The sequence below is a fragment of the Anticarsia gemmatalis genome, chromosome 3 (genome assembly GCF_050436995.1).
Source record: "Anticarsia gemmatalis isolate Benzon Research Colony breed Stoneville strain chromosome 3, ilAntGemm2 primary, whole genome shotgun sequence".
Classification (NCBI taxonomy): domain Eukaryota; kingdom Metazoa; phylum Arthropoda; class Insecta; order Lepidoptera; family Erebidae; genus Anticarsia; species Anticarsia gemmatalis.
In genome coordinates this window covers 950520-965155 of record NC_134747.1, presented here as the reverse complement: position 1 = coordinate 965155, position 14636 = coordinate 950520, and the positions used below count along the sequence as shown (strand labels likewise).

At 35.9% G+C, this 14636-nt stretch overlaps 1 protein-coding gene across 2 annotated transcripts in view; it reads right to left on the bottom strand.

The window, feature by feature from the left end:
* The window catches only part of wb (wing blister), a 199107-nt gene that overhangs the window by 96476 nt on the left and 87995 nt on the right, over nt 1–14636 (bottom strand). For both annotated transcript variants that reach the window (XM_076135719.1, XM_076135720.1), the window contains one exon: nt 13967–14128. In XM_076135719.1, coding sequence (XP_075991834.1) covers nt 13967–14128 — 162 coding nt within the window. The remainder of the gene's footprint in view (nt 1–13966; nt 14129–14636) is intronic.

Below are 14636 nucleotides of genomic sequence, written 5' to 3'. Positions count from 1 at the left end.
CGAGATATTAAACGTCAAAGTATGGCCTTCGCGCCAAACTCCGGCGAAGCGGCCGCACGGACGTGTGACGTCATCTCGTGACACTGCTATTTCGTCAGTACTTGCCGATACCTACATAGGCTCGTTGCGCTCTCGCGGTTTCGCTTTAAATAATTTGTTTTGCTTATAGTGGACAAACAAAATGGTTAGAAAATATTGTATTGTTCCTATGTGTACTAACTCCAGTGAAAAAACACCCCAAAAATTGTTTTTTTCTGTACCATTGTAAATTTTATATTTTTGCAAAAGACACCTAATCTAAAACTTAAAGCCCGGTTCTGATACTGTCAAGCGCAAATGTTAAATAGAAGTTTATTGCCTTTTGAACACTTCCTCAAGATCAAGATGCCATATCATGTTCATACATACCTAGCAATGAACTTCTACCTGACAGTTGATACTATTTAATAAGCAGTTCAATGACCTCACAGGCGGCGGCGAAACGAGCGCGGCGGTTGAGTTGGCGTTGGTTTTTTGTTTTGAAAAAAGAACCCATGTTTATTAAATCTAATAATATCAAAATTAAAATGTTAGTTTAACAGTTCTAATTACACACCCAATCATATAAGACTACCTACCTACAGAGTAGATTCATGCGTTCATATGATAGCCATCAACCTGACTAAAGTCAGAGGCAGGGGTGACAACTTTTTTTTTTATAATATTATTTTAAAACTATGTTTTCCAAATTTACACTTGGTAGGTACGTAACACTCATTATTTGTAATGCCAGTTCTAACAAACTTTCAATTTTATTGTTAACTACACACAAAAATATTATTAGTAGTATACGAGTTCAACTTTCTTTACCTGGGTCTAGTTGATGATTGTGTGCGTTGCGATCGAGATCGAGGATATCTTATTTTACAAAAAACACGATGATTAAATTTATAACACATACACATACTCAGACTCTTTAAATATTAAATGCAAATCACTTTTCAAATCAAAACTCCGCATCACCCGCAGTCGAACAAGAGTGTCTGTTGCGTCGTGACGTCAGCGCATAGCGCGCGAAGCAACGCAAATTTAAAAAAGCAGTGAAACTTTATAACGCTATAACTACGGTAATTTTGATCCGATTTTGATAAAACAAAAACTATTATTATCAGCATAAGTACACAAATTAAATGCAGTATGTTTAATAGTCATATTTTGATGTGCTGGTGTGACTCATTGTTTTAAAATATTGATTTTATCGTAAGGTGTAAGTTTGTTTATTATTCTAAGCATTTTGGGAGAAAATATCTTATATATAACATTTCCATGGCACTTGTTAGTTTCTGATCTCCTCCGCAGCGACAATGAGCATATTGAGTGGGTTTGAGAATCGGCCAACATATATTTTTGTTCGCCGGGTCAGCTGGTTGTATAATAAATTGTTCAAGTACTATTCCGAATCCACCAAAGTAAATCTATAATAATAAATACACAGCTGAAGAGTTTATTTGTTTGGTCGAGTTAATATCAGAAAGAGCTGGTTCGAATTGAAAAAATATTTTTGTGTTGAATAGTCCCTTCGTTAAGAGGCTATATAACATCACGCTGTGACAAATAGGAGTGAAGCTGAAAATGAAAGTCCACGCGGACGACTAGCTACCCGCTAATTAATTATAATCAGTCGGTAACTAAATAAATGTAAGAAACCTTTTGCCTTATACCAAACAGCTTACTAAAACATTGGCTGTGACAATTGCCGTAATGTTGCTTATTCGCACATTTCTAGAGTTACACGCGTATTGCAGTTAAATGCTATCAAGATAATAATTAAACGATAACGCAACCACCGACAAGTTGCGTAAAATAAGCGTGAGAACTATTTTCAGCGAAAGGATTCAAATGGTGTCCATTCCTCAAGACCTTATTTTGTATATTCTTAACACTTTGAAAGAGGTTGACAAGAGTGAATATTGTGTCTACAATGTTGCCCAAGACTTTTTCCACACATTAGACAATCCATAAAAATTCAAGCTCTTTGAAAACCTTAGTTTCTGATTCCCAGCGGTGCGAGAAACATAAACATACATACATATCAAGTTTGTTATATATTAATTTTAATCATTTCGGTAGCACATTGAGTATACGTCCTTTATAAAACCTAACTTATCTGAAAAAGCTACCTGTGATTTGGCTTTAAAAAAATCAATTTTGTCAAATAAATCTTCTAGCCACCAGACTCCGAGTTACACAGCAATTGCAGAACTGCACACAAAAGCGACATTTCTTCTCATTAGCATCATCAAAGCTGTCAGCCAGAGAGACCTTGAATATTGATGGCCTCTATACAAACACTTCACAATGGCCTTCCAGAAGCTGTGTACATCGTAAGGCTTTTAAAATGTCCTTGTATAGGAACTTGTAACGGTGAAATCTGTAGCGAAGAATGAAACCATGTACTTAGATTACTGTACTTAGATCAGTTTATGCACTAATATTTTAAATGCGAATAGCTGTATAAATAAATAAATAAATAAATAAATATTGTGGGACAATTCACACACGGTCATTTGATTCCAAACTAAGCAGAGCTTGTACTATGGTAACCAAATAACTGATAAACATACTTATATACTTCTAAATACATACTTATATAGATAAATTCACAACCAGGCTCAGAACATATACTCGTGCTCATCACACAAAGATATGTCCCGGGTGGGATTCGAACCCACCACACGCGGCGCTACGGTTGTCGCGGCGAGGTGACCGCTTAAACCACTGCGCCAAACGTGCAGTTAAATGTCTGTATGTCACGCAGACTAAACTGTAGAATCGGTTTTGATGAAAATTTTGCACTTACAAATGGCTGTGAAATTATTTTAGCGTTATTAAAAATTTCTGTAATCAAGTAATGAGCCTGAACAGCCTGATGACCGTAGCTATAATCATACTAAGTTGTTCAACTATAGGTAGGTTATGTTAACCACAAAAAAAAATCCTGAATGAAATTTAAATTTAACCGTTGCCGTTGTCCCAAACTAGCATTCATTTCAAAATAGCCTGAAAACCTTTAGCAAACAAATGGCGTGTTTATTAGCTTTAAAAGATTTATAGTGTATCAGCTGAGATAACGAGGTGCATGCAAGTGAAAGGGCTAAGCAAACAGTAACCTATCACGACCGACGCTATGGAAAGTGGACTACTAATGTTTGCATACACAAATATATGGGACAAATTAGTTATTTATTTTGAAACACCCAATTTACCGTGGAGAGCACTTAAAAGATAATAATTATAATAGTATATTTAGAAGCGAGATCTCGAAATATTCTTTTTTAATTAACTGTAAAACCCCTTCAAATTGAAAATATTTACCAAATTGTAGAAGGACGGATTGAGGAAGGAAGACTAAAATCATAATTTTTACGAAATTCTAACAAACGGCAATTTAATTTGGCTATTTTAGACTTGTCGTAACTTTCCGTTAGAGACCAAATTTTTTAATGAATATCTTCTAGATCATTCGTTTGGATTGAAACCTTATTTCTGTGTACCATATCAAATAAATAAATAAAAAACCCTGGACGCACGGAAAAAAGTTAGATGACTACATTAAAATTGCCGGATATGCCGTTTGTTGAAACAAGGACAATCCTGTGAATACCTTCATATAACCATAAATATGATCTTCCATTTAAAATTCACATAGCTCTAGGGTCACTAACATATTGGTCGTGGTCCAATAAATGTCTATCCAAGTTTCATAGAAATAATTAATATTAATGGCACATTCCTATCAGCTGTTCTAAGAACAAGCTAACTATTTAGACCGTAAGGGTGGCTACACACGTATACAAGCCGGTAGTGTTCATTTGTCGACAAACGAAACCGACTTCAAGCAATAACGGCTAGTCATCAATCGGCTTATGCTGATTGAGTTAACAAATCAAATTGTTTATTGGTGTGGTTTTAAGTACAGTACATACTATTAACAGGAAGATCATCCCGGTTTCTACCAAGTTAATGAGTAATTTAACCGAAAACCTGAACAAGTTATACACTAAAACCTTGAGAATCCCTCTATCTATTGTTGAAAAGCGCATGAAAATCCGTTGGTAGATTTTGAGTTTTTTCGCAAACAGGTAGAAGCAGCGAAAGGATAAAAATCAATCCGCATAAGTTGGCAGTTACCAAGCCGAGCGTTCAGATGCGACAGCCGAACGGCTTGTGAATCACGAATATTCATTCAAAAACATCTGACTTTATGGGCCAACTGTGCGAATAAATGCCGATTATGTGTGTAGCAAGCCTTATATCCACTTTTAGGAATAGATGAATCATAGTTATAGCAAAACAAGGATGTTTTCAAATAGTTATTATGATAAATAGGTATTTAATTTGCTCCTATCTTGGTTAATTTAACCGCAAACTTTATTAATTGGTATATAGGTAGCTGGATGAGTCGACATTTTGACCACAAATAGGTAATCTTTTCGACCATATTAATTCAGAGAATATTAGGCTCATAATAAATCTTTCTAAGTCGAAATAACGCGGACAGAAAGAAAAATAGAGCTACATAATTAAGTATCAATTATTTATTTTTGCGCTTCTCCAAGAATTTTATAGTATAGTGGAGTGATAAGAGAAAGTTCAGTAATTCATGACATTTATTAAAGAATCATGGCAGCTGAAACTGCCAGTGAAGCATAATTAAACTTTTGTTAACTAAATTGCAAGTTGACTCTACAACCCTGATACATTTTTTATTTTAAAAAATCTGCCCTCTCAAACTACAATACGAACAACAAAACTTGGTTGACACCAGTTAGAAATCAGACCACCAATATTCAATAAAAAAAACAAATTCAATTCACAAAACTATTCAAATATAAATTAAAAAATACCCATAGCACTTTTGGCATAGCATTTACTGGGATTTGAACCCGAGATCTCGTCATCAACAGTCATATACTGGGAATCTTTACTTATTTATACACACAAAGATAGTCAACATTTTAACATCCTAAATAATTTGATCTCACTGATATCCTATCTAACAAATCAAACATCAGATTTCTATTTCAAAGTCTCTCATTCCGTTTCCAGCGCTACATTGTTGAGAGTGCCCTATCATTACTCACATCTAATTATAAGCTTTCTCGATAACAGTCAACTTGTAAATGTACAAGTGTATAAGTGTATAACTGTGTATGTGTATTAATAGTGGAGAGGCACGCGACGTCGCGTCACCCTGTCTGTCGCGTGCCTCGCCCGAGAATATATCTGTGTCTGTAGTGAAAAAGGGTATAACTCCAATATATTTCACGAACTGTTTAATTGCTTAACTCATATTGATTATGAGTTAAGCAATTAGAGGGCACTTTTATCCCACTTTTGCCATATTTTTAGCGTAAGTGAACTATTTTGCACATAGCTAACTTTCTCATTTTTAAAAAATATACAATATCTGTTGTCGCATTCGGAAGAGCATTTTTTTTCTGAATATTTTGGCATACTTAACAAATTTTCGACAAAATCGGACTTGTGCCCTTTTTACTAGAGGCAAAGACGTGTATATCATTCTTCGAAACACAACCATCGTATACTTTGGAGTTAACTCAAAATAAAACCTAGTCTATGGGTGTTTAGTTATCATAATATTTATATAATGTTCAGACTTCAGAATAGTTTTCAAAACATACCAAATTGTTATTTTTTCATAGAGAATTGACTTTCTTTTTGTTTAATTCAATTTTTTTTGCAGATCTAGGTACTAGGCGTGTTTTAAACCCAGGGTGAATTATATTCACGATAAACAAAGGCTCTTGCTTGTGTGGAATTATCTTACGAGTCATATCATCCAGTTGTTTCTTTTCCAAGGTGAAGTAAGAAAAAAGGAAAAATTAACCATTAAAATAAAAGCAAAATAAACCCAATAAATAATATAATAGCCAATAATTAAGACTCTACCTTATAAGGAAATGAGAATTTAAGCCAAAAAAAGATCAGACTAGCCTTTGCAACGAGTGACAAAATCATAAAACGTTAGATATTTTGTTTGTACCTCACTGCGACAACATTGATTTTGAAGCCTTAACAGACGAATCTTCAATCGTGGGTATAAGATTTACAAAATTAAATGTCAATTGTTTGTTTGTTTGTCGTATTGTTAGTGGTCAACCTAATGTCAAAGTTATTCAAGCCGCCCGAGAGGCCTTTGACGTGGCTTAACGACTGTTATCTTAGTAGGCGACAACCGGGACCGACTTTTAACGTGCCCTCCGAAGCACGGAGACGCCCAGTTCAAATACCACTATGCGGTCACCCATCTATGGAATGGCCGCGCCAATGGTTGCTTAATCCACAGACCGTTTACCGACCGGTGAGCGCAACTGGCTAATGACAATTACACGATAAAACGTTCCAAGAATCAGCTTCATACATAACTGTAGGGAATAAAGTACAGTCTGTAGAACAATAAGAGGAATGGATCTATTAATTGCCTGGGCGCGCTCCGCGGCAGACTGGGTGACTGCGCGCGCATACCTCAGATGTGTGACTATGACTAATGAGGATGTGAAGGATTATTTCTGTGTGATTGACTTTTTGCTAAGCTATTATTGGTAGATGTAAAGACTAAGTTGCTGAAGTTCTTGGTTAGATAAACGTTTGTATTTCTAAAACGATTGTAGCATCAATCACTAGCCCCGTACTGACTGACCGATCATCTTCGCGAGGCAATATCTAGGTCTCTTTTCTTTCAGATTGAAATGAGCGGGACCGGGATATTGCCTCGCGAGGCTGCTCGGTCAGTCAGTGCGCGGCTATTAATTATTTTCAATGATGAGAAAAAATTAAGGTATCTCGTGGAATACTGTTAGGCCCTGTTTCGCTTCTACAATTATAGAAACCACGGATAAAGTTCAACCAGACCTAAAACAACAACTTAATAGATCACAAAAATATTCATTCCATGTGGAAAGAGGAACTCACTAGGTTCGCAAGCAATGGTGACCATTATGGCACAGAAGCCACACCAGTTTGGTGAACCACACCAAAGACGAAGACCGTATCAGTCTGACCCGATTTTTTATTTAAATTATAAGCTCATTTTAATATTAACAAATTGAGGATCAAAAAGTTCCGTTCGTCCGCGCATGCACCTCTTCTTTGATAATTGTAAACAGAATGTGCACGTGTTAATAAATTGTGTAAGTTTGTGTTACAAGTGTAGCGTGTTGCGATATTTGTGGTCTGTTTATATACAGAGAATATAGGGTAGGAAGTTTCAGGAAGTACTCCGGGAATTAGGTGGAAAGATGTACTGTAGTGCCGTGTGAGATGGACGTGCGAATTAGCACGTAGGCTTGTAGGTCAATGAACTTTTAGTTAATTAAGTTCATTAATTGTAAGCTGGTGAAATAAAGCAAATTCAACAAAACTGATTTATTCTGTTTTAGAACTAAAATACCTATGTTCCTTTTTTGTAATTTTCTTGTTTGCCAAGGAGCCAATGGAAAGGTTTTGTTAACAGATTTTGGGAAAAGCAAAATATGTAATTAAGTAATAAAGAAATTCTAGAGTATTTTAAGTTGAAATATTCTCTCTTATTTCTACACACTCTAGCAAAACACACACACAATGTAAGAGAAAACTGAATTTTGAAATAGGTTAACTGGATACGTACATAATGTTCTTCAACAAATATTTCGACGCAGATGAAGTCGCGGGCAAAACTTAGTTAGTATTCGTAGATATTTCGGTCTAGTCTTATCAAAAGACCTATCTAACAATCTTAACAAAGCAATTAACAAATTCTCTATTACATATCATTGTAATAACTCATGTAATTCAGCAGCGAACTGTACAATCAATGTGTGACGTCACAATTGACCTCAGTTGACCTCTGAACGGACAACGAGCTGTGTCTTAGTTCAGATTGAAATACTAATTTATTTGATGTTTTACTTCTGGTTTGATATTTTGAATTGATAACCAGATAGTGGCAGTTTCCCATTCGGCTCTTTTTGGAAAATATCGGAGCTGAAGTCATCAAATTCCGAATTATAAATTATTAATTGCTACTGTCCGCATCTCCCCACGTGAGATTTTTATGACACTTTCTTTCTTTTTTTATCTTTAAAAAAGACAACTTCTGCACTAAGAGTTGCTCTTATGTAGCGCGCGGGTACTTTTACAAACATACAAACAACGGACACAAAGTACAATCAGACCCGAAATAATTATAAGTGGATCGCACTAATAATTGATCCGTGTGGGAATCGAACCCACGACCTCCTGACGCAATGGTAGTGGTGACCTTAACCACTGCACCATTGAGGCAGCAAGCAATACAAAGAAATCTAAATCCTGCAACGTACATTGTTATCATTTTCTACAGTAAAAGCTCTTAAAATTATCGTTCGTATTTTTTACTGCGACTTGCAAAATACAAGTAGCTTTTAAAAATCTATGTTATAAGCACAGTTTTTCATGTGGTTATCCATCTACCACACAACTACGTTTAGTTATATCTCTCGTAACCGATCAATGGTGTGTTGTAGTGCGTAAACGATCGTCGTTTATTTAACACAGAGTCCTGCGGTCGCTACTCACATAGAGCAGGCTAATTTAATACAGAACGGAAGCTAGTAGGATAAAACCGTTACACTTGCATTTATTTCTAAGAAGTCAGGAATTTTCTATGATAAAGTGTCAAAGGTTTTTTTTCTTAAAAGGATATGCGGCCATCTACTAAGAAGTTAAACTTTCGTCGTTGCAAATGTAGTTATGTTGTTATGTTTTATGAAAATACAGCAATCCTGAAAACCAAGCCTAAAAAGCAAGATCCTGAAATTTTTTGATTGTAGTTAGTCTTTAAAATAAAGCAAATTGCGCTTTTCAATCAATAGAGAACGAAAACAGTAACATATTAGCATATACACAAATATATACGATCATCAAAAGATATGTTTCGTTATTTCGTACAAAAATGATACTACTACTCTATATAACAATCTATTAGGCATTAAACTACATACAATTAGTCATATCCATACTAATATTATAAATGCGAAAGTAACTCTGTCTGTCTGTCTGTCTGTCTGTCTGTCTGTCTGCTACTCTATCACGCCTGAACTACTGAACCAATTTGCATGAAATTTGGTATGGAGATATTTTGATACCCGAGAAAGGACATAGGCTACTTTTTACCCCGGGAAAATGACGCATTTCCCGGGAAAATTCAGGTGGCGAACGAAGTCGCGAGTAATCAATATTATAATGACATTAAATTCCCAAAATTCCGTTGTCATGGCAACTGTTTTAAAGGCGGATATGCCTTAGCGCGACTTCGTTATATTATGAGATATAAATAATTTTGAGAATATTTTTCGTGAAAAAAAAGCATATTTTATATCATCACGCTACGACCAATAGGAGCAGAGTAACAGTAAAAAGTGTTACAAAAACGTGGAAAATTCTGACCCATTCTCTCTTATGTGACGCAAGCGAAGTTGCGCGGGTCAGCTAGTCTGTAATAACTTAGTGTTTGAATAAGCGAAGCTGGTGGCTGGTAGATCCTTTGAAGTGTGAGTACGCGCCACCAAGGAATCTCGTAACTCTCTGCGCGTGTTGAGCACCGCGCTATTGAAAATTCGCACTAAGTATTTATCGCACGTCACAAATGTTTTTAACAAAAATAAGAATTATTTTTTTTGTCCTGCAGTGACCATCATAAAGTTGTTTTTGTTTTTTTATCTATTTCATCTATTCTTTATTATTCAACTCGCGAATTTTATGCAACAGTATGTATGGATGCATGGAAGTTTCTTACACAAAATATATAAATGGATGGAATTGTGGTCACGGGCTGACTGACCTGGTTTAATACACACGATGCTTCTTACACTGAGATTTTTTCCATACGAATGAAGCAAGCAAAAAATCTCGTTCTTACATAAGCTTTTAGCATAAACGCATAATATATCCTTTACCTTTCAAGTTCAAAATCACCAAGAACAAGAAAACACACAAACGCCAATCATTTCAGACAATCTAAATAAATTGACGGTTTACATCATAATTTACCGCGCGATATGCATTGTGCTACATCCATTGATGGTTTAGTATGGGGGGCGTGGAGTCGTTTGAGAACAATGCGGTCGATGTATGTGGTGTAATGAGTAAATGGCTCGAGGAAGTGTGGTCGATGTGGTGGGTCTGGTAGGTGGTTCTCAAAGTGTTTTAATGGACAGGTAGAACAGTGCACCTACATTAACTTTGTCTTAGACATTAGGTAGTACTATATAGGTACGTTATACTTGGTATAAATATGATGTAGGTAAGTACTCAAAAACAAATGATTATAAAGTTAGTATAGAGATTTTTAAACAGTTATGGTTTTTCTTAATCATTTTGAATAACGCTAAACCTCTCAGGAATTTCTTGTAAATTTGTAGCTAACGTGACCAACCGATCATTGACTTAAACTTACTTACAATTAACAGCAATTGTAAATGATATTCGTTTAATGAGATCATGGACGAACAAAGATGTGTTCCGTTTAAAGGACGACCATCTTTACTAATATTAAAAAGCTGAAGAGTTTGTTTGTTTGTTTGTTTGTTTGAACGCGCTAATCTCAGGAACTACTGGTCCGATTTGAAAAATTCTTTCAGTGTTAGATAGCCCATTTATCGAGGAAGGCTATAGGCTATATAACATCACGCTACGGCCATTAGGAGCGGAGTAGTAACGAAAAATGTTACAAAAACGGGGGAAATTATGACCCATTCTCTCTTATCTTTACTAATATTATAAAGCTGAAGAGTTTGTTTGTTTGTTTGTTTGAACGCGCTAATCTCAGGAACTACTGGTCCGATTTGAAAAATTCTTTCAGTGTTAGATAGCCCATTTATCGAGGAATGCTATAGGCTATATAACATCACGCTACGGCCATTAGGAGCGGAGTAGTAACGAAAAATGTTACAAAAACGGGGGAAATTATGACCCATTCTCTCTTACGTGACGCAAGCGAAGTTGCGCGAGTCAGCTAGTCAACAAATATAAATGCGGATTACAAAAACGACATAATAACTGAAAATATCTCTACAATGTTGAGAACCTCAGCTCTAAGGGCAAGTACAGAGCAGTTTTCAAATTACGCAAATTGTAGTGTTCGCTTGTACACAGGTTTATGCCTAGGATACCTAGACGAGTGCCTAGATTACCTAGCCTTAGGTAACGGGTAAGTGCGTGCCTGGCTGCACGTTAAGTAAACATGCTCTTCAGATTTATAGGTTAGCTTCTAGGAAAATCACTGGCAAGGTGGTCTGGAGAGGAAAGTTTTGGTATGTAACCTGATTTGTTAAAAAAATATGTAACGATTTAAAACTATTGCCATCTTATTCATAAAAATATATGAAGTTATGAAAGGCTTATAAAGTGTTTTGTTTCTTTCGAAGTTATGTGTGTATTAGAAATAATAAATGATAACTTGTCGAACCACAATACAATTACCTGGGTTATAACACGGTACTCTTAGGTAAGACTGGTTGTCAAATTTAAACTAACTAGGTACTACACAAATCCAACAAATCACACCGAAACTAATCCAAATAAAGTTATCGCAGTTCAGTCATTTTTTCCGATCTTATAATAAATACGTCAAAATTATCTTTAACTAGTTAATGATTCCCTATTCTATAACACCATTTACAGTTTTCCATTACAGGTTTCCGAGTACATTAACGGTAGTGTATCTATTCAATAACGTTTTTTTGTATGAGTTTAAGCCGGGGTTTAGATATTTATTTACTCCATCTAGAATTCTAGACGTTACAAACGAAGCTCAGACACTTAATCACTTAAAAAAAGATGGTTCAAAGTCATAACAATAGATAAACATCTAAACTAGATAGGATTGTTAAGTAGGAGGTTTAAAACAGAACATTTTAATGAGTTCGAGCCCCGGGCTAGTTAATTAGAAGCAGTGGGCTGAACTCACACGAATATATCACGGCACTCATTTTATTATTATTTAACCGGTTTTTATTGAGGAGAAGGATTATTTAGATCAAGTATAAGATTGTTTTAATAAGGTCTTCCTTGGAGAGATGAAAGTGAAATGACCGTAGAAAAATAATACAAAAATTGAATTAAAAAAAATGTCGATGGAGTTTAAGCGGTAATTTTTTTTTACGAGTAGTCTGAAATACTGCTACTCATGCCATTGGTAGCCATTGTCCGTATTTGTTATAATTTTCATAATTTCATAAAATTCATTTATAAAACGCGGCAAATAATAATAACAGTTCAACGAAAACGAAGCTGAAAAAATCATATATATATATATATATATACAGCCTTGGCCAGAAGTATTAGGCACCCCCAATAAAGTTACTACACACTTGTGCTATTTGAATAATGAATAAATATTCTATTGAAAATTGATCTTGGTGTCTTAAATCACTATTAAAAACAATGAGTGGCAAATTTTAGTGGTCGATTAACAACTGGTGCAACAATGACCAAATATCATAATTTCTTACAACTTTGTTTTTGATGTTTTGTCAGTCTGCATTTGAAAGTCTAAGCTTAAAGCTAGAACATTTGTGGTTTTGTGATTAAAGCGAGAAGAAATCTATTTGAAAATGCCAAAAACAAACGAAATTAGTCTTAAAAATCGTGTTAATTTCGAACTTTTCCATGAGCAAGGTAAGAATCTGAAAGATATCGCGCAGTTGGTGAAATGTTCGTGGTGTTCAGTGCAATCAGCTATTAAACGATTCGCTGAGACTAGCATTCACACAAATAAACCAAGAACAGGCAGAAAACGAGTGCCTACTAGCCGTCAGAATAGGAAACTTATCTGTGGGTGTGTTAAATTCAGAAAAAAAACTTATTTGAAGCTCGCTGCCGCTTTAACTGAAGAGATTGGAAACCCGATAACCACTCGAACGGCAAGACAGAGGCTGGTAGAAGAAGGCTTAAAAGGTTGCAAAGCCAGGAAGCAGCCGTGGCTTTCAGGAGGTGACAAAAGAAAACGACTTGAGTGGGCTCTGGGACACCAACATTTCACGGAGGAGGATTGGTCTAATGTGCTGTGGTGTGATGAATTCCAACTTAAGGTTAGTTTTACTAATTCAGTCTATAACACAATAACAACGATCAATGTAATGCTAGTCTGCAATCTTAAATGTTATAAGGGTTTGTAATGTGTGATTTTTTTTCTAATTTACAGGTATTTTAAAGACCAGGTGTGGCGTTCGTGAGGCGACGCAGAGGTGAAGATTATCACCTAAATTGCGTAGTCCCACGCATAAAACACGGCGCAGACAGTGTAATGATTTGGGGTTGAATGGCTGCTGATGGAGTCGGCAAAATGTTCAATTGCAAAACTCGCATAAAAAGTGAAAAGTACATTAATGTCCTGGAAACTGCTCTCGTACCTTCGTTTTCGTGTTTTTTTTTTGTGACAGTAACCTAAATGGTGAAATTCCATCAAGGCAATGCTTTGTGTCACAAGTCAGCCACCACATTGCGCTGGTTTACTGATAATTGTATTGATCCGTTGGAATGGCTTGTCCAGTCCCTGGACCTAAGCCCTATTAAGCATTTGTGATGTATTTTAAAAAGAAAAAATAACAGAACACTCGAAAACATCAAAAACTGCTTCAAAAAACGCGTTAGTGCAAAAATGGGATGCATTTTCAACAGAGGATTGTACGAAACTTGTACGTAGCATGACCACAGAGATGCTGCTGTCATAAAATAAAAGGGTGACTCAACAAAGTATTGGTGTTCTTATAATGTTCTAATGGAAATAAAGTACTTTAATCATTACAATTAGTTTTATTTCTCTGTAATCTTGAAATATGCAGTAATTTATAGGGTGCCTAATACTTTTGGCCAAGGCTGTATATATAATAAATGCATAACAACGCCATCTATGACCAAATGGCCGTACTACAAAGAGACTTACCCAAGCAGCCGGTGGCGTTCAGTCCGTAGTGTTCGTCGAGGCAGACGTCACAAGATGGCGGTGCTGCGCCGGGAGCACACATGCACTCTCCCGTGACTGGGTCACAGGTATCGTTGATGGCTGCTGTACCACATCGGCAGGATGGGCAGCCGTCTGATATTCCTATAGGAGAAACAATTATTCTAAAATACAAACTCAATTTCCACCATTAGTCTTGCCCTACAAAATAAATTCTAAGTCTACCTTCCTGTATCCGTTATATTATTATAAGAAGTGTATTTTAAAACTTCCATTAAGTTCTTTTTAGGATTAACATGTTATTCACAATGTTGAAATCGTTTACAAATGTGGACCTACACAGTGCTTTAATAAGGCACTGTTACATATACAAGAGCTGGTAACTATTTTAGACAACAAAATAAATCGAAATGGGTAGAGCCGCGGTCCTAACCTAGTGTTCTTTCCTTCTTCTTTTTGAAAAATTCTCTCGCACTAAGAATTGCTATTCTGTCGCCACGACTTTTATAAACATAGATATAACGGGTACAAGGTACAACGAGACCCGAAACAACTATTGATGTATCGCACACATAATTGGTCCGTGTGTGAATTGAACTCACAGCCACGCAATGGTAGTGGCGTGGCGACCAGCTTAACCATTGATATGAAG